Below are 25611 nucleotides of genomic sequence, written 5' to 3'. Positions count from 1 at the left end.
CAGGACCAACTCAGACAAGCTGGGGTTGAGAGAGGGTGACCCTGGGAAAAGGGCAGTCCCAAGGATTCCCCCTGACATCAAATCCAGAACAAAGCTGCCAAGCGAAGTATTTCTGGTCAGGGCCTGAGACCCCTGGGGCCCTGGGTGGGCTGAGCGGGGCATCGGGGTGACTTGGACTCTTGCTCCGATTGCCCCTCCACCCAGTGAATGAAATCTCATTGGGGTACGTCACCTGGTTCATCACCACCAGAAGAATCCAGATCATCCCATCCAGCACATTGGTGGCTGCAGGGATGGGAGTCGGCACCGGCTTCCTCCTCACCTGGAGCGTTAGCCGCAGCGCCCCCTGCCGGCCAGCACCGCGTCCCTCTGCCGCTCTAGTCTTTCTCCAACACACAGACCACGGGTACCAGCAGACCTGCCCAGGCCCCTAGCTCAGCCGAGCTGGGGGCAAACCCGGTCTGGACAGCTCTGCAAGCCTCAGTTTCCTGATATGCAGCATGGGTCAATCACCCGGACTTTCAGAGCACCCCGTGACCAGGAAATGCTTAGTACCCAGTCGACCCTTAGTGGATGGCCATCGCTCGTATGAACTCTATCTGGTACCTTATGTCCACTCTCCCATGTGACCCCTGGACAAGGCTCAAAGCAGGCATGAGGAGGCAACAGGCCCAGCAGGTCCATGACCTGCCCAGGGAGTGGCCAGGTGTGGGTCTGTGGTGCAGAGAATCCTGCCTGGAGGCCACCCCACCTCTCAGAGATGAGGCAAGGCCTGGATTCACAAGCTTAATGGCCTGCGTTCCTATTCCACACCCACCACTCACAGGCTGGGTCCCACTGCTCTGGGACCCTCATTTCCTATCTGTTCAAGGAGGCGGGGACAGAATACCATGGAGGTTCTTATAGGGGTTTAAGCCGAGAACACCCAATGTGTGCTTAGAACAGAGCCTGGACATAGGAAGCTGCTGCCCTTACCACCTTCCCCAGCTCGGATCACAGTGGCGGTTCTCCTCCCACTCTGGCCAAGGGAGGGGCAGCAAAAGAGCAGGGGTGGGGCCAGAAGCCCGTGATCCCCGCCCCCAGACCCATTCTGCGGCACCCCCCAAGGCAGCTCTGCCATCCTCCTCAGTGCCCCACATTTATCCAGGATCTTTAAAACGAAAGCTGCAGGGGAGGGTAATTAAGTTTAATAGGGGCCGCTGTCGATTTAAAGCCACAGGGGGGAAGTAATTAGATTTAACAGAAGCCGTGGCTTTCTGAACCAAGACACGCAGCGTGGGGGTCCTGGTCTATAAAGCCTTTGAGATGATGTCTTTTTGTAAAACCTTTCCTGGTGACATTTTCTGCACGCTCGGTCATTAACTCCAGTCACTGACTGGGGTATGAACATGGCCTTTACTCATTGAAATTCATTAGGCCTGGCACTGATTTCTCTCCCTGTGTCTCGTCTGCTTGCCCGCCCATCGCCTTTTCGCTGAGACAGCGTGGTTTTCCTCCAAAACTGGCCCAGGAGGACCCTCTCCTTCCCTCCAGGGAATTCTCCGGATGCCTTTTCCCTTTTCCGAGCATCATTAGAGGAAGTCTGGATTGCAGGAGCCCCTTCACCAAGTGGCCCCAATTTCCCGGCCTGGCGCCCACCCCCAGGCCAGCAGCGCCCCTCTCTGCTGCTCTGCGCCTCCCTGGCCTCTCCTCACCCAGTCCCCCAAGACATCGCGCCCTGGCCCGGGAGAAGAGCTCAGGGACCCAAGCACCGGACCAACGACAAAAGGCACTCAAACACAGTGGGGCCTCCCCGCGCTGCGTCTGGCTCGAGCCGGGAAGCCTGAGTTTCCCGTCTGCAGAAGCGAGCCCATCTTGCGCCTGCGAAAGGCGCCTTCAGGACAACCGTCCATCCAGCCTCCAGCTCTGGGCACGGCCGCTCAAGCCGGCGCAGAGGCCGAAACCGGGGAGGAAGCGCCATCTAGCGCTCGCCGAGCGCCACTCCCCCATTGTTCCTCCCAGAACTCGAGCCCGGCCCCCCGTCGGGGGGCAATTTACAGGGGTAAAAGGGGCGGGAGGGGGGCCGGGATCGCGAGAACATAAGACCAGGAAAACGTGAGCTAGTCCGAGCGGCAGGGGGAAATTCTAATGGACGGCTTTGCATCTGGAGATATGACGGTTAGGACCGTCGTGGGAGGGAGTGGATGTGGGCTTTTAAGGGGAGAGAGCCCTAAAGCCAAGGCGAAGCTCCTCCGGACAGGGGGTGAGGGATGCAAAGGTCAGTGCCCCAATCTCTGGTCACGGGATTCCTGCTCCCCGCTCCTGCTAGCGCCCCGCCGCGAGCGCATTCCCTGGGGGAGCCGGTGGCGTGGGGGCGGGGACCGGTTGTCTCCTTTATTGCTTTATAAAATCAAACTCTCCCAGCCAAGAGAGAGCTGGCCCCCGGCCCCTACGCTGCGGGGAGGAGCTCCCCCGAACCCTCCGGTGAAACGGGGCCTCCTCCTCCCCGAGATCCGGGAGGCCTGGGCGGGGTCACCCGGGCGGGGTCCGGGGAGGGGCTGGGGCAGGAGGCGGGGTGTGAGTGGGTGTGTGCGGGGGGCGGAGGGCTGATGCAATCCTGATAAGAAATGCTCGGGTGTCGCGGGCACCCACCCGCCGGGAGGGTAAGACGCACTATATAAGGCCGCTGGCCGCGAGCCGTAGTGCCGTCGGAGCAGGAGTGCTGAGTGCGCAGGTACCCAGAGCGCACCGCTGGCTCGAGGGACGCACCCGGCCTCTGCACGCACAGTCCTGCAGCTTCCCAGCCTCCCGCACCCTCGCCGCCAGAACTGCGTGCGGAGCCCGAGGGAGTTGCCATGCGGAGCGCGCCGAGCCGGTGCGCGGTAGCCCGCGCCCTGGTCCTAGCCGGCCTCTGCCTGGCCGCAGCCGGGCGCCCCCTAGCCTTCTCGGACGCGGGGCCGCACGTGCACTACGGCTGGGGTGAGCCCATCCGCCTACGGCACCTGTACACCGCCGGCCCCCACGGCCTCTCCAGCTGCTTCCTGCGCATCCGTGCCGACGGCGGGGTTGACTGCGCGCGGGGCCAGAGCGCGCACAGTGAGTGCCCACTCGCCCCTGTGTCCTTCCCTTTATCTCCTTCGGGGACCCCACATTTTGGCACCTCTGCGTTATGCTCCCTGCCCGGGGCACCTGACAGCGCGGGGAGCTGAGGGAGGTGGGCGCCGGCACGTGGACCCACCGCACCCACGCGTTATTCTCCACTTGCCCCCTTCGGTTCCCGCGGACCCCCCGCTCCCAGGAACCCCAGATCTTGGCACCTGGGCGTCCCATTCCCTCCCCAGGGTCCTAGACAGCATGAGGAGATGGGGGAGTGGGGGAGGGCCTGGGCCTGTGCACCCACCGCATCCACGTGTTGTGGGCCCCGCGGGTCCCCGCTGCAGCTTTCTGCTTCTCTCGCGCCCAGGTTTGGTGGAGATCAGGGCAGTCGCTCTGCGGACCGTCGCCATCAAGGGCGTGCACAGCGTCCGGTACCTCTGCATGGGCGCCGACGGCAGGATGCAAGGGCTGGTAGGTGTCTCCACCGGGGGATACGCGCTGGGGCGCGGGACCTCCGCCTCCTTCCAGGCGGGGCCCCGCAGGGGAGCCGGGCGCGCTGGATCGAATCCAGGCTCTCCTCGCTTTCTGCCGCGGGTCCGGCATGGAGCTCGGAAGGGAAGAAGGCGAGGGGCCGGATTAAGCTGAAGTGCGAATTTTTTTCTACGGAAGTTTATGGCCCGGACTAGTGGCCAGAGAATGGGTGAGATGCCTTTGCGTTTGCAATTGCGCGGAAGGCCGGCCCAGTGGGACAGAGGAAACGCTGTACTCGGTTTTCTTAGACACTAAACAGTGAAACCCACCTCGGGCCTTTTCAGTCTCGGCCTGCGCGTGTGTGGTCCTCGCCTCCGTTTCCCTCCCTGCGGTATAAAATAAAAGGAAGGCACGAGAAAGTATGTTCACAACTTGGATCTTTTTTAAAAAGCCAATCTTCAAATAAGTCAGAAAAAATTACATTTGGGATGGGGGAGATTTTTCTTAATTTTTAATCTACTAGAAAGCAGTGTGGTTTTTGCTGACGCATTAGAATATTCCAGTGGCGTGTGTGTTCTCGTGTTCTCGCTCACCTGTACTGCAGATGCTTTTGGGGGAGGGTGCCGGGGGGGGGGGGGGAACGGGCTGGGAAGGCCCAGGTAACCATCGAGGTCTCCGGGCAGGAAGTGTGCGGATGCCGGGTCTCGGTCTCGGGAACAAAGACTGGGAGTTCAAAGGGAGCCCGCGCCCCTCCCGCGCACCCGGGCGCACAGAGGAGGCTGTGTGAGGTCCCGGCCCCGCGCAGGGCCTCAATGCAGCCCCGCTGGGCCGGGGGCGCGGCGGGAGGAGCGGGGCGAGGGGGCGGGGCGGGGAGACCGCGCCTCCCGGGATGCCCTCCCCCTCCAGAAAAGATGCAGATGCCGGGCCTCCCCCGCAGCGCGAATCTTTTTAGTATCCCAGTTGTTTTGTGCCTCTGAGGCCAGTTTATCCATTTATCCAGAGGGCCTGTTTCAGGTTTTATGGCGGAGTCCTGCGTGAAAGGACCAGAACGGAGGGAAAGAAAGGAGGTGGTCGGCTTGCTGAAAGCTGACACCCAAAGCCACAACAAACCCGCAGTTGCAACTTTTGTTGTGACATTTACTTGGGGCAGGACGGGCGGTGGGGGGGGAGTCTAAGGGCTGGAGGACCGGCTGGCGCAGACATGTCTAGCCCACCATTCTAATCCAAATTTTGGGGTGAGGGGTGTCCCTTCCCCTAAAATCCTGTTCTGGCTCTTGATCCCCTGGGTATGGCTTAGCCAAGACGGAGGATTTTTTTTTTTTTTTAATAAATTCCACTTCTCCAAGCAACTTGTAATCATTTCCTTTTCTGTTTGGAGAAGAGAACGGGGTGCTGGTTTCTCCTGAAGAACCGGGAGAGTAAAACAGTGCCACCATTTGCTTTTCCTTCCCTTGTTTATTTATCAGTTTGTATTTCACCCGCTGTCTGGTGGCTTTGTCCCGGTGCAGGGAGATGGGCATGTTGTTGCTTGGTTAGACTCGAGTCTTATCTGTGCCTTATCAGCACAGTGCTCACCCACCTGCAGTTCAGCGACCTTTGTAGGCTGGGGCACAAACGGGACTGGGTGCCTCCCGGGGTTGTTTACCGCCCAGCCCTCCCTGGCTCCCTGCCCTCTGTGTCCCCACAGGTAATGACCTTCCCCAGTTTGGCACAGGGCTTGGCCCACTAGTACCTCTCTGGCTACCAGTGTTCTGGGACCCCAGGGGCTGTTTTCTGCCCTTCGGCTTGCATTACCCGCCACCCCGCTGGTGCTGGCTCTGTCGTGGGCCTGGGGGGAGGGGGCCGCCTTTATCTTGATAATGTTGGCAGGCTGCCTGGAAGCCTCTCCGCCACAGAAGGCAGGAGCCCTCAGAAGGCAGGAGCCCTGGGGGGCTAAGGTTTCCTTCAAGGGCACCAGACAAAAAGGCCTCCAATGGCCCACTGTTCCTCAGGTCTAAATGAGGAATAGATGCTTTAATCTGGGCCTCCGATTGGATTAGGAGAGCACACCTAGTTGGGCGGTGTGTCCCCAAGTGTCAGTGGCCGCTGGGTACTTGCTCACGTCCATAGTCCTGTGTTCACCGTAAGGGTGGGGGGTCAGGGAGGCAGACACGCGTGTTGCACCTCTGATTCCATGCATCTGTTGCTCAGAACAAGACTAAATTTACGAAGTGAGATGTAAAAGATACAGATATCTGTATGTACAGATACTGAGTACATACGTAAAACATACATGCAATATGCCTAAGTATGCGCGTGTGTATAAAGGTATATGAAACACGTGTGTATGAGTTAATGCTAAAGTATATATGTCACATGTTTAACATTCAACGTTCTAATTTATCATACTGACGCAGTAGGATAAGCTCCGTGCGTATGTTAATACAATGTAGCACGTACTCCATAGACGTATGGATTGACACGTCTAAGCACGCTCTTTATGTAACTACACACAGATACATAGGGCCAGTCATGAGGGCCCGAGTATGTGGCTCAAATGCTCGCCTGTGCCCGGCCTCTCTTCTTCTGGTGGTGTGGCCCCAGGGGTCTCCCACTGGTGCTCACGGCTGCCCTTTCTCTCCCTAGCCTCAGTACTCCGCGGGGGACTGTGCTTTCGAGGAGGAGATCCGCCCCGACGGCTACAATGTGTACCGGTCCAAGAAGCACCGTCTCCCTGTCTCTCTGAGCAGCGCCAAACAGAGGCAGCTGTACAAGGACAGAGGCTTTCTGCCCCTGTCCCACTTCTTGCCCATGCTGCCTGGGAGCCCAGCAGAGCCCAGGGAACTCCAGGACCACGCGGAGTCGGACGGGTTTTCTGCACCCCTAGAAACAGACAGCATGGACCCTTTTGGGATCGCCGCCAAAATGGGACTAGTGAAGAGTCCCAGCTTCCAGAAATAAGCGGGGTTGTGGCCTCTCTCCCACTGCCCTTAGAGGCCAGGACCCCAGACCTGTGGTGCTTGCAAAGGGGGTTCTGGCCGTGCTTCTACAAGTACAATCCTGGGCTGGTGCTCCAGTTAGCTTTAGGAAGAAACATCTAGAACTTGTACATATACAGAGTTGTACATTGGCTGTGCCAGTTCCTAGCAGATAGACTTGTATGATGATGAAATCGTGAGCCCTCCACCCCGCACCTTTGCCATTGCTGGACAGTTTGCTGTGCTGCCCTGATCTTGCTTGAATACCTTCACTGACCGGGAACTCGCTACCTTTGGGAACGTTTTTATGCCAAGCTGAAATGGCCTGCAGTTCTCTCCCGTCATTTCTAGCAGAGGCAGCCAGAAGAAAAGCGATCATTTTAAACTCACGTACAGGTGACCAACTTTGTGAAACCTTCGGTAAATCTGACTCTACCACATGAGAATTGATCAAGGTCTCCACTCCAGAGAGGATCGTTGGCTCTCCCCCAACCCCTCCAGGACAGAACTGACCAGGCACAGCACGGCCCACCAGGCTTCAGGAACAGGGAGAGCCCAGAGGCCCTCCTCCAGCCTGGGTAAACCTGAAGAAATTCCCATTATGACTGCTTCTGGGACAGATAACATTCACTGGACTACTTGGCAGTCTGCCCAGGGCACATGGGGAATTCACCTGCCCCTCCCCCTGATCTCCAGTGCACATAGCCAGCACTTGCCAGGGCTCGGGCTGTTCCCTAAGTGAATGACCACCTGCTCGGAGGGACAGGACTCGAGGACAGCCCCAGCAGCCCTCCTTCCCTGGGATCCCATCTGCTCCGGGCATGTGGGTTTCACAGGGGCGCCCCTTTGGACAGAACCCCACAGGCCTGCCCCGTTCTTGGTCTCCCGCACGGTCTCCTGCACAACGCTGAGGCTCTGGCGCGCTCCCACCTTCCTCCTGTGCCATGGAAGTGGACCAGAGAGGAGCGGACACAGCTTCTGGGGCTGTTTCCACCTTCCCAGCCCTTTGCCGGGTGGCCGGACTTGGCAGCCTACCCCCTTAGGTAGACCTGCATCTCATTCAAAAGCCAGGAAAGGTTGGATTTGGAAGCCCCCGGTCTTGCCAGTAACTTGCAGAAGCAGCAGGGAAAGGGGCCCTTCCCCAGCACTTAGTTGCCAACGTGGTATTTATGAGTAATTTATTTTGTTTGATATGTACATCTCTCTATTTTCTTACTTTATTTATACCGCCCAAGTTGTATTTATGATGTGCGTGAGTTTTGTTTTCTACATTAAAGCACAATTTGTACCAAAAGTGGCATTTCATTATCCATCTGGATGCCTGTGAGGGAGCGCGGGAAGGGAAGGGAAGCAGACCCGCGGTGCCGAGCTCAGAGGAGACGCTCCGTGTGTGCGCTGCATTTAAAATTGCGCTTTCTCCCAAAGCTCCGAGTCCTTACAGCCAGCCGGTAAGCTGAGGCTCCGGTGGAACGCTAGTTCAGCTTACAGCCCAGCGGCGGAGGCTGCCCGGGCCTGGGTGCCGGCTTCCTCCTCCCACGTCTGCTGGGAGTCTGCGTGCTTAGGACAGCTACAGTGCAGGTGCGTGTCGGGTGCAGGAAACAGACCCCGACTCGTAGTGTGCCCCTCCGCGTATTCGCGTAGCTCTTTGCTGGGGGCAGGTGATCCTGAGTGCGCTGGGATGGTGAACAGGGACCCCGGGCTCTCTGTCCACTAGTTGCCAGTAATAACCAGTCAACAGGACAACCAAAAATTGCGAGAGAAGTTGCTCATCTTTGGGCAAAATTCCCCAACCAGCTGTTCATTCTGAAGCAAATCATCGGCTTCTCTGAGCCTTGACGTCCTCACCTGTAAAACAGGACGAGGATGGAGAGAGCAGCGAGGAGTGGAGCTGCCACTCCATGCCTGGTACGGACAAGGGTCCGGTTCACTCCACCAGTGGGGAGTTACTGGGCGCTTGGGTCGGCCTTTAGTCCATTGAAGATCAAAGTTAAAAGTCTGCCAAGGCCATTTCATGAGGCACTTCCCAACCCCCCTGCAAGGGCTCCCCACTCTGAACCGGTAGGCACCCCACACCGGGGACGCGCCCAGAGTGGACCCTCCACTCGCTCATCGCGGGGCCGCCTCACTCTTGAACACCCCCCTCCGCCCCAGGTGACAACATGGAGTGAGTGACACTTGCTGACCAGCATCCTCTACCCCTTGTTCTGCAGGTGAGGGAGTGTAGGACCACAGAGGGAAGGCACGAGCCCAGAGCTGCATAGTCTGGAAGCGGCAAGGCGGAAGGGCTGTGGGGTCAGGCAACGAATCCCCCCAGGGCCGTTAACTGCATCGCCTTGAGTAAGTCAAGTCACCCCCCCTGAGTCTGCGTCCTCGTGTGGACGGTGAGCTAAACAAGGTGTGCATTGCAGGACTGTTGGGAGAATCGCATGGAATCCTGTCTGCGAAGATGCCTGGTACAGAGCAGGCTGCCAGACAGCAGCCCTCGCCAGGACTAGAACTTATGGCCCAGGACAGTTATCTCCATGGGTTCTTAAATTCGGTTGCACAGTGAAATCACCTAGGGTAAAATCCAGTCGCTAGCCATGTCCCCAGAGATTGGGTCTAATTGGAATGGGTGCGGCTTGGACATGGACGATTTTGCGACGCTCCCCAGCGATTCAAATGTGAAGACCAGGGTGACAGCCACAGGGAAACCGTTTACATGTGATCTTTCGTGCTCTGGAGACAAACACTTAAGGGGAAAACGAGTCAGAGTGTCCTCCCCACAGCACCGCTGACGATAATGAGAAAATGCACATCTTTGTGCACTAATTCACACTAGAGTGTTGATGGTTAATACGTTTTCACTCTGGGTCACATTTTCACTTGACCTGGCAGCCAGAAAGCTGTGATGGCCATTTCTATGGCTGATGTGGACACTCTGGCAGGAGACGGGGAAGATTATTCACTCCCCTGACCTGCCTCTGCTCCTCGTAGGAAGGTGGCTTTGCCCTCTTGCTGCATCTTCCTTCCCTGCCTCAGACAGGGTTGTCAAGTCTAGCAAATAAAAACGCTGCATGTCCAGTAAAAGTTGAATCTCAGACAAGCAACACACTTTTTAGGAGAAGTCGGCCCCGTGCAAAATGAGACATACTTAGGCTGCGAAATTATTCATTGTTCGTCTGAAATTCGGACTTAACCTGGTGTCCTGTATTTTATCTGGCAGCCCCAGCTTTAGCTCCGTGGCACCGATGTGGGGTCAAATAATGAGAAAGTACCAGGGGCAGGAAGTGGTTCAATTGGATAAGCTTGTCCAGTGGTGAGATCCCAGAAGCAGAATGCAAAAGAATTCTTTCTTTGGGCTGTTTCTCCACCTGTGACGGGAGAATCCTTGCACTGCCTCAAGGCTGTTATCCTGGGGGGTGCTTCACCTTCCTGAAGGGCCAGGTGTGCCTGGCCTCGGGCAGGCTGTGGGGGTCGGGGTGGCTGGACCGCATCTGTCTCTTCGCATCTTCTCCCCTCGAAATGACAGATGGTCCCCAGCAGCTGCAGCTTCTCTTCCGTCCTCCTGCAGCCTCAGCAGGGGTGACAGACGGCCCTTTCCCACCAAGGTCTCCTACGAGAGTCCCAGAACCCTTCTCCTGTCCCATGTTCATTCCCCACCTGATCTCTGTTCATTCCCCACCTGATCTCGGCAGCCAGGGGCCGGGCTGTTCTGATTGGCCAGCCCTGGGTCACCCCCTCTCTGCCTGGAGGAGTGCCCCGGGAAGCTCAGGGATTGACAGCAGGGTGCTTCCCCAGAGGAAAACCCCAGAGGGGACAGAATTCTCCCGAAATGCCTACAATGCCTACGTCTGTCAATTCACCATCCAGCGCGCTAAACTGGGCGAGCTTCCCTCCTCTGGATCAGGAAACGCCACCTAGAAATGGTCCAAAAGACAGGGAAGTATAAGGGGGCGGTGGGCATAAGGCTTCCCTGGACCCAGGAATCGGTCATCCATTTACAGAGGGCAGGAGAACAGCGGCCCCTGCCTCGGGTTCAGGGCACTATCAAGGTCATGAGAAGGGAGGCTCCATTAGGGGATGCGGAGAGGAGAGAAGGGGTATCTTTTGCAACTAGGGGTGGAGGGAGAAAGACGGACAGACAGACAGATATATTAAGCACTCCATCACATATTGTTACAACTTTTGCCTCAACTGTCAAATATGACTTTAAAACGCTCATGAGAAGGAAGGTCTCACAGATTAACCCTTGGTTTTCCCAGTCCGACGCACTTCGTTCCTTCCTGAGGTTCCAAGCCCTTTTCTGTTATAATTTCTTTCTCTTCAGAGAACTTCCTTTCACCGCTCTTGAGGGGCGGGGTGGGGGGGCTGCAACACGTTCTCGTGCTCTGAGAATGGCTCTATTTCTTCTTCCTTCTGCCCCGGCTGGTCTGCGGAGGAAGACAGAGCTCAACCACTTTCTTCTTCCCCCTCCCTCCCTTCATTGCCCAGCACCCCAGAATGTGACCGTCTTTGGAGATGGGGCCTTTAAAGGGGTGGTTAAGGCAACAGGAGGTCACCCTTGACGGGTGTCCTCATAAGAAGGGAGGAAGGACCGGGACGCACAGGGGGAAGACCCCTCTTCTGCAAGCCAAGGAGAGAAGCCTCCCTCTGGAGCCCCCAAACCGCGGACTTCAGCCTCCATGGAGACCTGAGATGACAGATGGGTGTTGGGATTTTGGCGCGGCGCTCTCGGCAACTCGTCTGTCCCCGGATGGTCTGTTAGTGACTGGAAGAGAGAGCTTGAACCTGCACCCCCACGGGCTCGCGGAGGGCTGTGCAAGGAGCGCGTGCCCTGCCTGGGTTGCTGGCAGGAGGCTCGCAAGTCCCCCGACCGCGAGTGCCCTGGGGAGCTTGCTCTGGGTCCTGTCTCCCGGAGCTGAGGGGAGGAGGGACACCCCAGCAGGGAGGGCTCCTTTAGGCCAGATGGAGAAGGTGCACTTCATTCCGAGGGCCACGGGGGGTCACGGGGATTACCCAGCACTGCTGCGGGGTGTAGTACAGAATGGGGGACACATCGCCGGAGTCCGCCAGGCCACGTGGGCGGGGTGCAGTCTTGGTGGTAGTCGGGGCTCACAGACACTGGGGGCAAGGTGGAGCCTGGGAGGAGTCCTCGCCGGCCCCAGCTCTCACACCAGCCACAGAATCCCTTGGCCCTTTGGGGGCCTCCACCTTCCAGCCTATTGAATGGGGGGGATCCTTGGATTCCACATGAGGTTCCTTTTAAAGGGGTGTGTATTTAATCACCCTAATGCCAATGCGTGAGTTATTCTCCTTGTGAAAAAGCCAACTATGGGCAGAGATGAAGTCCCTCCTAGCCCACCCTGTCCCTGTCCCTGTCCCCATCCCTGTCCCCTGTCCCCTGGCTGCGTGTGTGCCACATACTTGGGTGCCTCCGTGGTTCCAGGCACACATTCCTCTGCACCCGTCTGCTCTCGCTGCCCTCACCTCCTGCCTCCCCTGTCTACCTTCTGGCCTCCGCTCCACGTTCTGGCCTCCTCACGGTTCTCCACGATGACCACTCACCATGGAGTCTTTAGTCCCCACAGCCTGGACCCACCCTGCCCGTCTCTTTGATCCAGTCCTTCCCAGTCACACCAGCTAAGCTAGCCCGCCTCGCCAGGCCCAGGTTCCCATCCACAGAGGACAGCGCTTGGCCTCTTGGCCTGTCCTGTCGAAGGCCCTGGGTTGCTGCTCTGTTCCCCGCTTCCTAGCAGCGCACCCCAAACATCCAGTGTTCATTTCCTAGAGCTCCCGTCACAAATTACAAAGAACCAGGAAGCTTAAAACAAGAAAAATTTATTCTCTCGGTCTGGAGGCCAGAAGTCCAAAATCAAGGTGCAAGCAGGGCCTCACTCCCTGCAGGACGCTAGGGGAGGGTCCTTCCTGCCTCTTCCAGCTTCTGGGGGGCCCAGGCATCCCTGCGCTTTGGCTGCATCCCTCCAGCATCTGCCTCTGTCTTCACGTGGCCCCTCTGTGTCTGCTTTTCTGTGTTATAACGTGACACCTGTCCCTGGATTTAGGGCCCAGGTAGGTAATCCAGGATGATCTCAAGAGCCTTACTTCTGCAAAGATACTTTTCCCAACTAAGGTCACATTCTCTGGTTCTGGGGGTTAAGACTTTGACATAGCTTCTCGGGGGCATCATTCAACCCATGACAGATGGAAAGACAGGAGTGGAGTTCCTTTGTTGGAAAGGGTATGCACGTTACAAATCTTTCCAGAGGCTGCCGGCTGCATTGTCAATTTATCCATGGGCAACTTTAAAGCACACCAGGCACAGTCAGTCCTCACAACCTCTGCAACTGAATGTACTGTAAGGAAGACGGAGAGCTGACGGGGAGGGCTCCAGGCCGGGGGTTTCACCACTCACTGACACTGGCCTGGGACTGCTAGGGCCCCGGGCAGGTGGGCTCGGGAGAGCCCCGAGGCAGGCCGGGGGTCACCTTCTTCCTTGCCAGCTGCCCTGCCCTGTGGCTCTTGGGCCGCAGGTGGAGTGCCTGCTGCCAGGTGGCGGGGGAGCCTAGACCCATGTGCAGCCTAGATCCCACCCCAGCCCTGGATGAGGAGTCTGAGAGCTGCGGGCAGCTGGGCCCAGACCAAAGCAGGCTGATGGGGGAAAGTTCCAGAGCCTGAGTGCTCTCCCTGGGGGACCTGGGACGCAGTTCCAAGATCACGTTCCTCCATCAGAGCTGGGTAATGTCCGTTGGCCCGAGCGAGTATCCTCCATGTGTGATCTGAGAGCTCAGAGCTGGACATGGGCTGTGGGCCAGGACCTGCTCTAATGAGGGCTGGGTAGGTAGAGGCTGGGGCAGGTGGTAATGGAGGGAGGCCATGTGGTCTGGGGTGGCCAACCCTGGGATGGCTTTAACATCTGCCCCTTAGAAGCCAAGCAGCCCTCCCCCCCAGCTTCGGTGTCCACCCTGAGAAACGGTGATAAAATCCCTCTCCAACCCACGTTTTTAAGAATTCCAAGCGATAACCTAAGAAAGGGTCTGACACAGAGATAAGTGCGTCCTTATCATCGTTATTGCAGCCTGGCTGGGGCAATGGAAGTTCGGGATAAGAGTGCTCCAGCCCTGTGGAAGGGCCGCCGGGAGGGGCTTCCCCAGCCGGGGCAGGCGGCAGGTGGCCAGGAGCCGCGCTGAGAGGAGCGGCCTGAAGCGCAACAGCGCCCCCCAGTGGTGGGTGCCCTGGCACGTCTCGGCCCTCCCGAGGAGGACGTTCTCGGTGGAGTCAAGAATCTCTGATACTAGAGCACTGGGTGTTATAAGCAAACAATGAATGATGGAGCACCACATCAAAAACTAATGAGGTACTGTATGGTCACTGACATACCATAAAAAAAGAAAACCTCGGATACTGGACCCCAGGAGCGTTACAAAGGGAGGGGAAGACTCCTTCCCTTCTGCGCCCCAGCATCAGCTATACATCAGGAAGTTGTCATGTTGCTAATGGTTATTAATATATTTACTGCATCTCCTGCATGCCAGACACTCATTCTCTTAGCAACCCTGCAAGTGGGTACCAGTATTCCTCCCATTTTACAGATGAGCAAACTGAGGCCCCCGGGGGAGTTGAATTCCACTAATTCCCAGCTGTGAGGCTGCATTTCAGATGCCCAGAAAAGCTGGTTTCCTCGAGCAGCACCACACATTGAGCAGAGGAAGAAGTGGAAAAAGGGGTTTGGCTTTTATTGCAGCAGACCCCATACTGGGTGTCTCCCCTCCATGCCCCAAGGCTTGCAGGGAGCCCCAGCCTTGCCTTCCCATGTCACCGCCCTGTTGGGAGGGGGATAGTCAGGCCAGGAGAAGGAAGTGGCAGGGCTGGCCCCACGGCAATCCGGCAATCCGGGCTCTGCGGACAGAGCCCAAGAAGGAAGGTCTGCTCCACAGAGGGTGGAAAGGAGGGAGCTCTCCCAGGCAGGGGAAAAATGGGGGAATGCCAGGAGGGGCAGAGGGAGGGAAAGCCCAGAGAGGGGTGCTGGGGCCAGAAGGAGCCACAGCCCTGGGAAGGCAGACACCGGAGGACCAGAGCTGAGGCCCCTCTAAAGAAAGGAAGGGGTGCCACACTGCAGACACCCTAGAGCCTCTGCGAGGGGTTCCTGAACCCTCTCACCTCCTCTCCAGGGACAGCAGGTGGGGGGGAGCCAGGCTGGGTCCTGCCTTCACTGTCCCATGTGGGCTCGACAGGACCGCTCCCCCCTCTGAGTGGCCACGGTGGAAGGCCACCCTCTACAGGGATGACCCCACATGCCGTGGTCAAACACGCCAGGCAAACACAGCCCTGCTGGCCTCCGGCCCCTGCTCCCTCCCCTGGCCCCATGGCAGCAGGGTGGGGGATGGGGTGGGAGGCATTCCCAGCCACCTGCCAGCCCTGTTCTTTCACTTACTTCACACCATCTACGGAGCACCCACTCTGCCATGGGCCCTTTGCAAAGGAAGCTTCACAAATTTGGCTTCTGCTAACATTCAAACATTCATATTTTCTTCTAGAACTGTATTTACTTTAAAAATCACAGTTTTGGAGACACCCCCGCCCAGCCCATACTGGACTCTGTACGCGGGAATGAGCCCTTCCTGGGAAGCCACGGAGACGTCTGGGTGTGTGTTTGGGACTGCGGCACAGAAAAGCCTAAGCGAACGCAAGGGTGCACGGGAGAAGTTGGTCCCCTCTCAGTGAAAGGACCGCTGCCAGAGCTTTGTGCTACTTTCCCCCAAAGAGTCCGCTTCTGCATAAGCATATGAGTCCCCTGAGACCAACCGAGCTTTAAGGAACTCAGGTGGGCCCTACCTGCCCAGACTCACCTTTTCTCTGTCTTGCATTTGGAAGCACTGCCTGTGTCCCTGTGGGTCCCAGGGCAGTCAGGACGATGGAGTGATGAGGAGCTTGGGTGGGGGGCTGGGGTCACCCGCTCTGGCCCAAATCTCAGAGCTTGTCCCGGGGTGGAGGCTGACCCCAGCTGGCTGGGGCCCTTCTGTTGGGTGTGAATGCTCGGAGAAGCCTCGTGGTCACTGGTCACAGCACCAGACGCCCAGTTCCATCACAGGTCTCTTGCCGTTTGGCTGCCAGAGATTCCTGAGCAGACAGGTAGAAACTGGCCCTCCCGGGAAGGCACCCTGGTGCAGTCACTGTGGCCAACAGGACGCACAACTACGCTGTGATCCAGCAGTCACACTACTGGGTGTTCACCCCCAAAATGCAAAAACTAGTTCAGAGGGATACGTGCCCCCTGATGTTCACAGCAGCATTATCCACAATCGCCAAACTATGGAAGCCGCCCAAGCGTCCACTGACTGATGACTGGAGAAAGAAGAGGTGGCGTATATGTACGATGGAATATTACTCAGCCATCGAAAAGAATGAAATCTTGCCATTTGCGGGGCACCTGGGTGGCTCAGTCGGTGAAGTGTCTGCCCTCGGCCCAGGTCATGATCCTGGGGTCCTGATCGAGCCCCACGTTGGTCCCCCTGCTCAGCAAGGGAGTCTGCTTCTCCCTTTCCCTCTGCCCCTGCTCCCGTGCTCTTTCTCTCACTCACTCACTCTTTCTCTCAAACAAATAAAAATAAAATAAAATAAAATAAAATAAAATAAAATAAAATATTAAAAAGAATTCTTGCCATTTGCAATGAAGTGGATGGAGCTAGAGAGTATTAGGCTAAGTGAAATAAGTCAGTCAGAAAATGACAAATACCATAGAATCTCGCTCATTTTTTAAAAAGGTTTTTATTTATTTGAGAGAGAGAGAGGGAGAGCACAGAGGGAAAGGAAGAAGCAGACTCCCTGCTGAGCAGAGAGCCTGACTCCGGGGCTCGACCCTAGGACCCTGAGATCATGACCTGAGCCAAAGGCTCAATCAAGTGAGCCACCCAAGGGCCCCATATAGGATCTCACTCACATGTGGAATTTAAGAAACAAAACAAATGAGCAAAGGAAAAGAAGAGAGAGACAAAGAAACAGACTCTTAACTACAGAGAACACACTGACCGTAACCAGAGGGGAGGTGGGTTGGGGGGAAACAGGTGATGGGGCTGAAGGAGTGCACCTGTCCTGACAAGCCCTGGGTACAGTGTGTGATAACGTACGGAAGTTTTGAATCTGTATATGGTACACCTGAAACTAGTATTATACTGTATGTTAATTATTGGAATTAAGGGGGCTCCTGGGTGGCACAGCGGTTGGGCGTCTGCCTTCGGCTCAGGGCGTGATCCCGGAGTCCTGGGATCGAGCCCCACATCGGGCTCCTCCGCTGGGAGCCTGCTTCTTCCTCTCCCACTCCCCCTACTTGTGTTCCCTCTCTCGCTGGCTGTCTCTATCTCTGTCAAATAAATAAATAAAATCTTTAAAAAAATTATTGGAATTAAGATAAAAACTTAATAAAAAAATAGTGGGTTAAAAAGAAAGAGAAAAAAGAAAGTGGACCTTCTGCGTAGGTTCCCAGGGCTCCACGCTGGGGAAGGAACAGAGGGGAATTAGCCCCAGAACCTGCAAGGGACCCAATCCTTAGATTCTCTGCCTCCTGTCCCAGGGGGTCACACTGGGATGTTAAAGCCCCCAAATGCCTCTTTTTTCCAGTTGTATTTTCATTTATTTTTGATGAATATAGAATGAAAGGAAGACTTATTTCCTGGAAGTAAGTTGTCATCTAATGACTTCCTTTTAAGAATTTGAAGTCAATTCTTTGTTTTTTCTTCTGATTATGAAAGGCATTTTTGCTCCATGATTAAAAGAAAAATCAAACACAGGAACACCTAGAGGAGAAGAGAAAGATTATTCATAATCTCATCAGTCCATTAGCCAGACGTGAGCACTCCAGCGCCGTAGCTAAGGACGGAATTAATCTGCAGCATTATAGGGCCCCTACCCTTGCAGATTATTTTTAAACATAAATCAAAACCGGTTGAGAGGGCGGCAGTTTTCCTCTTTAACCACCACGGGAACGAATGACACGTTTTGTTTTTAACTCGCTAATAGAATGGATGTGTTTCCGGGTTAACAGAATACCCACGTGTTCAGGTTTGGTTTGGCTAGTTTTGCAGGCCGTGTATTCTGTGGCAGATACACGTAAAATTTAAAAAAAGATCAATTCCAGTAAATGAATACTTTCCCATGAACTTTGAGGAATTTTGTTTTTCACTTTAGTTATATTGATTTAGTGCTCTTTGAACTTGAACAAGAATATGAGAATCATTACGATGTTTTGAAGTGTATTCTGTTTGTTGATATGGTAGATTCCTGGAAGCTGATTATAGCATCCCTTTATACCTTTTGTTATGAATTAAATATTTAAATAGTGTATTGAAGCCATTAGAATAAATACAATCAAGGCAGCTTTCAGAGATCCTAAATATGGAGGCTTAAAATGCTCTATACCTTTGAAAACCTTTTTAGTTTTCATGGTACCTGTACAAATTTATCATTTCTTATTCCATTCAATTAAATGCAGAAATTTCAGTTCCTAAGATCTCTACACAAGCAAATATCGGAATGTTTCCTCAAAAAACTCAGATAACAAGGAGAAATACTAATTCTGAGTTTTTCTACCTACTTTTTAATGAATTCAGTTGCTAAAAAGGACATCGAATTTGAAACTTATTTAAGGATCTTGAAATAAATTATATTTGTATGCTAAAATTCCCTTTTTCTACCTTAGAGGCCCTCTTTTAGAAGTCTGATCCTATTTGAAAATGAAGCAATTTGTGACAAGTATTGAGAATCCAAGATAACACAACCAATCTTTTACCCTTTAATGTTAAAGCAATCTGGGTTCAAGACAGTATTTTAGGAACATAACCGTGAAACACATGAGGGGAAGATCTCTCCAAAGCTTTATTTTCAAAACAATAGTTTGAATCAACACTGTTGATTTTTGTAGCACATGTAATTTTTCAAAACTTTGCACAATTATTTAAAGTTTGAAATTAAGACTCGTACTCTTCTATGTATGTCTTCATTTTCGTTTAAAGATTTTATTTATTTATTTGAGAGAGAACGAGAACCCAAGCCAGAGGGAGGGGCAGGCTCCAGGCTGAGCACAGAGCCGGATGCAGGGCTCCGGACCTGAGCGAAGGCACTTAACCCGCTGAGCCACCCAGGCGTCCCTGTATATGTCTTTATATCCATGTGTTTTATCCTGTAATGGTCTGTTTCTCTACCACACACTGTTTTCCCATTCCAAAAGGTACAGCTTGTTTCGTTTTCTTTCAGCTGATGGGGTTTATGTTCAAAAAATTTGCTTTATATATGTAATACTGAAAGAACCATTCCCTTATTTGGGATATTTTTGTAATATAATGTTAAGTTTCATTAACTCATGAATAGGCGGGGATAAGGGTATAAAATTATACATATCTGATTATTTGTATGTGGAAATTCAAAGGGGAACAATGTAACAAAATTAGCAAAAATCAATTGGTGGCAGGGTGCCTGAGTGGTGCAGTTGGTTAAGCCTCGGGCTCTAGGTTTTGGCTCATGTCGTGGTCTCTGGGTCCTGGGACGGAGCCCCACATCTGCTCTGCTTGGGATTCGCTCTCCCTCTCCCTCTGTCCCACGCTTTCACACATGTGCTCTCTTGCACGCTCACGCGCTCTCTCTAATAAATAAATAAATCTTTTCTTAAAAAAAGAAATGTACCTGATCTTTCAAAAAAATGAATTGGTGGCCGAATGATGGGAAAGTGGATTTGTTTGCTTGTTTTGCCCTTTTTCCTACATCAAAATGTTTTGTGATTTTATTTGGTGACGAAAAAAAAACCCACCTAAAAACAAAAAGATACTCATCGCACAAAATATACGAAGTCTATTTAATTTCATCTTCTGAAAAAAACTGTTTTATGGGGCTTTTTTATGCTCCAAGAGTACCTTACGTTCACTGTGCAAACACGGACTGCTCAGAAAAAAATATAAAAGAGGACATTTAAAAACTAATGTAATTCCAAACTCTGGATCTAGTCACTGTGGACATTTCGGTGCACTTCCATTCTTTTTAAGAGCGTAATTGTTTAATGTAGTTGGGATTGGAGGGTATGTAAACTTTTTTTTTTCCTTTGAACATTGGGAACATTTTGTATGGCTTCACTTTTGCCTCAAACATGATTTTTGGCGGCTGCTGGAGTCCTCGGGGTGCATGGGCAGACCGTGCTGCAGCCAACATCAGAGCAAGTCCTGGAGGTGACGTTCCAAGGTCACGGGCACAGACACCCCCTTCTCCCCTCTGCCTGCCTGACCAGTGAATTCGCACTCAAGCCTTTGGCCCATCTCTTCGCCCCTGTTAGGATGCACCCATTGCTTATCCTTTTTAGTAAGTTCTTTATAAACCAGACACATTATTCCCTTAGTTGAGAATATTTAGGACAAACACACATCCAGATCGTTCCTTGGCTTTTAATGTTATCACCACTTTCGGCGTGCACGAGTGTGCATTTTTCACGTAGTAAAATATGTTGGTTTTCCCTTCGTGATTTCCTCCGCGGCTCTTGTGGATAAACTGCACCTGCAAGCTCACCTGGATGTCCCACCTAGACTTTTAAGCCTCCCCGCCCCCCCCTCCGGCGAAGGCAAGGCTCGGCTTCGCCGGCCCCGCCCCTGGCGCGCATGCGTCCGAGCCCCGCGGCGCCAGCTGGGCCCTCCCGCGCGCCGTCCTTACCCGGCCTGCCCCGCGCCGCCGCCTCCGGAAGTGGCCTCGCCTCCGCAGAAGCGGTGAGTGGGTACCCGATCCTCGTGGGTGGCGGTGTCTTCGCGGGGCTGCGGAGCTCGAGAGGCAGGGCGGTTCGGGCCGGGAGCCGCCATGGCCGGGAGTCAAGATATGTTCGACGCCATCGTGATGGCGGACGAGAGGTGGGTGGCGGGGCGGGGACGGGCCTTCGTCTTCTCTCGCTTTGGAAGCAGCGCGGGCCTGGTGAGCCGCGCGCGCGGGCGTCGGGTGGGGGGCGCCCTGGGGTCGCGGACACGTGTGGGGCCGAGGTGCTGTGGCCGCTGCTTTACTCTTCGGCGGATCGCCACGTGCCCAGCTGCTCCCCCGACCCGCCTCCCGGTTCGGGGCGGCCCCGAGCATCTGCTCGGCCTGATGACTGCCTTCCTCCGGGACGCCCCGTACTTGGGTGGGACGGACCTTTGCCATCTGGGCGCTGCCCCCTTTCCTTGTTCCTTACTGGTGGGACATACGGCAGCATTCATGGACATGCTGATAAATGTGTCAGATGTCATCCCTCTCCTTCTAGAGCCCCTGGGGAGTGCCTAGGGCTGTGACGGTGGCGACCCACGAGTTGCTTTGTGGCCATCTTCCAGTGCCCGGCCCACTTGAGACATCAATAGACATCATTCGTGAAAGAGAGCGAACATTTAACCATCAGCCGCTGACATTTATTTAGAGCTTTGTGTGAACCCAACAGTGAGCTCAGTGTTGTATCCCGGTTAACTGTTTAAGCCCTCTTTGTGAGTTAGATCCTATTATCCACCCTGTTTTACAGATGAGGAGGCAGGATCACTCCCCAGGGTCACACAGCCAATAAGTGGGGGCATACACTGCCTCACAGGGGGCTCCAGCAGACTTCTATTTTTGGTGACTGCAGGTTAGGATGGTCCCACTCACACTGTTGAGTCCCAGCCGTTCCTATATTCCGGGCACCACTGCCTTCCTATATTTTGTGATGATCTGATGGCATTTCTCCCTGCTGGTGTACTGAGTTGTGATGGAAAGCCCTGTGTATATGGCGGAGTGTGTTGAAGCACTTGACACAGTCGTGTAGGCTAGACTCAGAACTTCCCACTAACCTGGCTGCAGACTGGAGTCGCTGCAAACTGGGGGTTTCAAAAAGTGGATTCCTGGGCCTTCCTCCAGACTTCCTGAGTATCAGGGGCTGAGGCCCTCGAATTTGTATCTTTAAAACTCTCCCATGTTTTTCTGGTATCTTACCAGGTTTGGGATTCACGAATTCGGCCACCCCCTCCTTGTAGAAGAGGCGGAGTGGGCTTCGTGAGGTGTGGTGATTTGCCAGCAGAGACTGAGGGGTAGACCTGGGATTGTGACCTATGTTTTCTTTTTCTTTTTTTTTTTTTTTAAGATTTTATTTATTTATTCGACAGAGATAGAGACAGCCAGCGAGAGAGGGAACACAAGCAGGGGGAGTGGGAGAGGAAGAAGCAGGCTCATAGCGGAGGAGCCTGATGTGGGGCTCGATCCCAGAACACCGGGATCACACCCTGAGCCGAAGGCAGACGCTTAACCGCTGTGCCACCCAGGCGCCCCGTGACCTATGTTTTCTGACTTAAATTTGGTACTGTTTCTACTCTACTGTGTCTTGTCTTGCCGAGTCTGGGTAATATGGGAGAGAAAATTTTTTTCCAGGAAAAACACTCTTTCTCCTGTTTCTTTGAGCAAGCTTGCTTCTCCATCACAGGTTTCACGGGGAGGGATATCAGGAAGGCTATGAAGAAGGCAACAGTTTGGGCATCATCGAAGGAAGACAGTATGGCACGTTACATGGAGCCAAAATTGGATCTGAGGTAAGTGGGGGACCCCCCCCCCCATTTTTAGAAGTGTGTCCTTTTCACTTGTAGTTTATAATTTGCTGTGGTGATCAGTATGGTAGAGCTGGAACTTGAGGCCTCTTTAGATAGATGGCTGTGGCCTGGAGGAAGCTGCTGGAGCGACAGTCTTTGTCCAGACCGACAGAGCATGTTGCCGTGCAAGCCCGCCTCATCTCCGTGCGCTCCGCAGACACTGTGATTTTTACGGCTGGAAGGTCTGGGCACCCCCGTGCCGGGCAGGCCTGTCAGCACCATTGTTCCAGCAGCATTTGCTCATTTCTTGTCTCTGTGTCACACTTCAGTAATTTTTGCATTGTTTCAATCCTTTTCAATATTGTTATATTCACTTTGGTGATGGGTGGTTATGACTCGCCGAGAGTCCAATGATGGTTAGTGTTTTTTAGCAATAAAGCATTTTTTACCCAAGGTACGTACGTTGTTGTGTAGACGTACTGCTGTTGTACCCGCTTCGAGCACAGTGTAGTGTAAACTTAACCTTCATATGCGCCCAGAAACCAAGCAGTTCGTCTGTTGCGGTGGTCTGGAACCGAACCCGCATCCCTCTGAGGTGTGCCTGCCTAGAGGGAATGAAGTGGTGCGGTCTGGGGAATGAGAAAGCCGGTCCTCGGCCACCTCAGTTTATGCTGGCGTATCACAGTGATCCAGCCACCTCAGTCCTTACCCTGTGTCACCCGTTCCCACTGAAGTCCCCTGAAAGCCATAGTCGTCTTCTCTTCCCTTTGCCCTCAATGGGCCCTCACTACGGAGGACCAGCTCTGAATGGCAGAGCCTGTGGCAGTCGGGACTGCAGTAGATGTCTGCTGCTGCAGAGCGGGTCACCGTAAACTGGGGGCGCCTCCGACATCCAATTATCTCTCACACATCCCAAGGGGCAGGAGTCCAGGAGCAGCTGGACTGGGTGGTTCTGGCTCCGGGCCACACAGTGCTGGCTGGAGTCAGGCCTGCAGCCATGTGTAGGCTCCCCTGGGGCTGGGAGAGCCACTTCTGAGATGGCTCAGTCACACAGCTGCTGTTGCCACGTGGACTGCAAAGTAGGGCTGCTTGAGTGGCTTCATGACAGTTGAGCCAGTGATCAAGACAGCAAGGCAGGAGTGATGTCCGCTATGCCTAAATTCAGAAGCCATGCGCTGCCTTTCCTGTGTTCTGGCTACGCGGGCCATCCCGCTGCATGAGAGGGGACCACATGGGACATGCAGGGCCAGGAGCAGGGCCAGTGGGAACTTCTGGGAGGTGGCCGCCGCCCTGCTGAAGGCTTGGCCACCTGACTCCTGTGGTCTGATGCCTAGCAGGTGCTCCCAGAACCGCGGCATGAGAAGCACCACTGCCTTCCGTCCCACTTTAGTTTCGAGAGCTTGATAATTAGATACAGTGTAGCTTGTTGCTTATTAATTTCACTCTTAACTGTTTTGTAAATTCACAGATCGGGTGCTATCAAGGCTTTGCTTCCGCTTGGAGATGTCTCCTGCACAGTTGTGCCACTGAGAAAGACAGGTAAAGTTTAAGACTTCTTTCTTTTTCACTGTGTGGAGCAAGAGTGTGGTTCCATAGCTTACTCTGACTTTGGACAGTTCGTGCCTCAGTTTCCTCATCTATCACATGGAGAAAATAGACCAAACTTCAATATGGTCACGATAGTCACAGGAAATTGTAAATAGCACAGAGCTCATTTTCCGTGTCTGGTGAACATGTGTTATTACTTGTCAAGCCTCCCTGGAGCCCTCTGCCTTTTCCCTGCAGGCATCAGAACACCAAGTGGATTTTAGATCGCCTGCCAGTAAAATAACGTTGGAGTGGATTTTATCTTCTCATTCATCTTCCCCAGAGCTTCTAGTAAACACAGTGCAGTGGGCTTGGTGTGACTGGGGTCAGAAGTGGTGGCTGTGTTGTTGCTAGGTTTTTCGTGCACCCAGCTAGGTGTGCTGGTGAGAGAAGTCGGTGTGTGTGTGACACGTGTCTGGTACTTGGGGGCGCTGAGTAAATGCTAGCTATTTTTTGGATCGTTTGTAGTCTTTTTAGACTGTTTTCGCCATGTGCTACCTGCTGAAGCCCCAGGGACCCTGGGGCACATCTGTCTTCATTCTTAAGCTGGGAACGAAGCCTGAAGTGAAAGGCACACATGGCCTGGCGTCGCGCTGCTCCTGGGAGCCCAGAGTCAGCTTTGGCTGGGGCTCTGCCTCGTTCTGATGTCTGCTGGCTTCACCTGGCCTGGGAGGGGCCCGAGAGGAGAGTGGATGACAGCAGGGAAGGTGGCACTCCCCTGTCCCATTGACTCGTCATCTTATTTGAAATATTTTGAATTTCTAGCATTTGGGCGCCTCTGTATTCGAGGACGGGAGTGCTCGCAGCTGATTGTGAGTGATGCTGAGATGGCCTGCCCTACCTCGATTGAGTCCCTGGGCTGCTCCATTGGCACAAGTCACTGGCAGGGGACCAGATGTGTACGGGAGCCGAGGCGCATCCAGGGTAGGGATGGTCCTCTGAGGACTGAGAGAGCGGTCAGGATGGTGTTTGGCAACTTGTGGCGCCACTGGGTGGCAGTCACAGCTGAGCTTGGCTCTCTGCCCCGGCCGGTCTGTGAGAGGATGAGCAGAGGTGGTTCTTGGAGCTCTCTCTCAGCCTCCCCCTGTCCACTGACTCGTGCTGGCTCCTGCAGGAGAGCTGCACGGTGGCCGGAGGGTCTCACACCCAGGGGGTGCCACCCTGGCCCCCGAGCAGGGGCTCCCTCATTTCTTAAAGCCACGCGCCCTGTCTGTCTCAGCTAGAGGAGGACCCGGGCCAGGGCTCGGGACTGGTAGAAGCCGTCTGGCACCTCGCGGCCACCCCCACCAGCGCAGCTCGCGGTCTCCTTAGAACACAACGTAGAAGCCTGTCTTGTGGAGCTGTTGTCAGTTTTTTGCATTTTTATGGTAGGATAATTTTAAAATAATGGTCGAAGGCTGATAGAGGGTCTTTTGCTTCTTTATGTTCCAAGTAAGGGAAAAGCCCGATCTGCATTCAGTAAAATAAGGGGCTTGTAACGCCAGAGAAGCCACGGGAGGCGATATCTCAGACTGGAGGACGGTGCTTTACATCAGAGGGCCGTGTCTTTTGATGGAGTCCGAGGTGCCACCCCTCCCCCACCCCCCCAGCAGCCTGGTGGAGCCGTGTGCAGACCAGCGTCTGGCCGTGGCAGAGCTCGAGCTCTGGCGCCGTCCGTGTTGGTGGATCAGCCGGGAGCGGGCACACCCTCCTGACAGGCACTGACTTTGACGGTGTGACGGGCCGGGTGTGTTTCGAGTAGTTTCACTGACCACAGAAGAATAAGTTGCTACTTGCCAAGTTAAAAGTGGGTGGTATTCTTACCATGCTGGAATACAGCCGTTTCCACATGTTGGCATTTGCCTTCCCTCGCCCTGGAAACTGAGTGCTTCGTTGCTTTAATTTACTTCCTTTGACCTTTTACAGTTTGTATTGTCTCAGAGAGGTAGCCGTCGTAGTTCTCGTAAACCGACTTGCCATCGGCAGACTTCCTCGTGTACCTAAAAGCAGCGGTTCCGAGC

The 25611-nt window shown here is 54.3% G+C and overlaps 2 protein-coding genes across 5 annotated transcripts in view; both read left to right on the top strand.

Moving 5' to 3' along the window:
* The first annotated feature begins 2696 nt into the window (after nucleotides 1-2696).
* Nucleotides 2697-7722, top strand: FGF19 (fibroblast growth factor 19). The gene is made up of 3 exons (XM_026482872.3): nucleotides 2697-3075; nucleotides 3443-3546; nucleotides 6172-7722. The coding sequence occupies exons 1-3, from the start codon at nucleotides 2835-2837 to the stop codon at nucleotides 6484-6486; spliced, it is 660 nt and encodes a 219-aa protein (XP_026338657.1). The 5' UTR covers nucleotides 2697-2834; the 3' UTR covers nucleotides 6487-7722.
* A 12457-nt stretch (nucleotides 7723-20179) lies between these two features.
* LTO1 (LTO1 maturation factor of ABCE1) overlaps nucleotides 20180-25611 on the top strand; it is a 42268-nt gene continuing 36836 nt past the window's right edge. For 2 of the 4 annotated variants that reach the window (XM_026482974.3, XM_026482973.4), the window contains exons 1-3: nucleotides 20181-20359; nucleotides 21922-22027; nucleotides 23493-23563. In XM_026482974.3, the coding sequence (XP_026338759.1) occupies nucleotides 20310-20359; nucleotides 21922-22027; nucleotides 23493-23563 (227 nt within the window). In that variant the 5' untranslated portion in view covers nucleotides 20181-20309. Of the gene's footprint in view, nucleotides 20360-21921; nucleotides 22028-23492; nucleotides 23564-25611 lie in introns of all 4 variants that reach the window. The other 2 variants (XM_026482978.4, XM_026482975.3) reach the window with 2 other exon arrangements.

Source organism: Ursus arctos, unplaced genomic scaffold, assembly GCF_023065955.2.
Source record: "Ursus arctos isolate Adak ecotype North America unplaced genomic scaffold, UrsArc2.0 scaffold_23, whole genome shotgun sequence".
NCBI classification, from domain to species: Eukaryota; Metazoa; Chordata; class Mammalia; order Carnivora; family Ursidae; genus Ursus; species Ursus arctos.
Note: the sequence above shows the minus strand (reverse complement) of the source record. Positions and strands in the feature narration are given on the sequence as shown.

Coding starts and splice junctions, on each gene's coding strand:
- FGF19 (XM_026482872.3), top strand. CDS start 2,835: ATGCGGAGCGCGCCGAGCCGGTGCGCGGTAGCCCGCGCCCTGGTCCTA. Junction 3,076..3,442: donor GCGGGGCCAGAGCGCGCACA/GTGAGTGCCCAC, acceptor TCTCGCGCCCAG/GTTTGGTGGAGATCAGGGCA. Junction 3,547..6,171: donor ACGGCAGGATGCAAGGGCTG/GTAGGTGTCTCC, acceptor TTCTCTCCCTAG/CCTCAGTACTCCGCGGGGGA.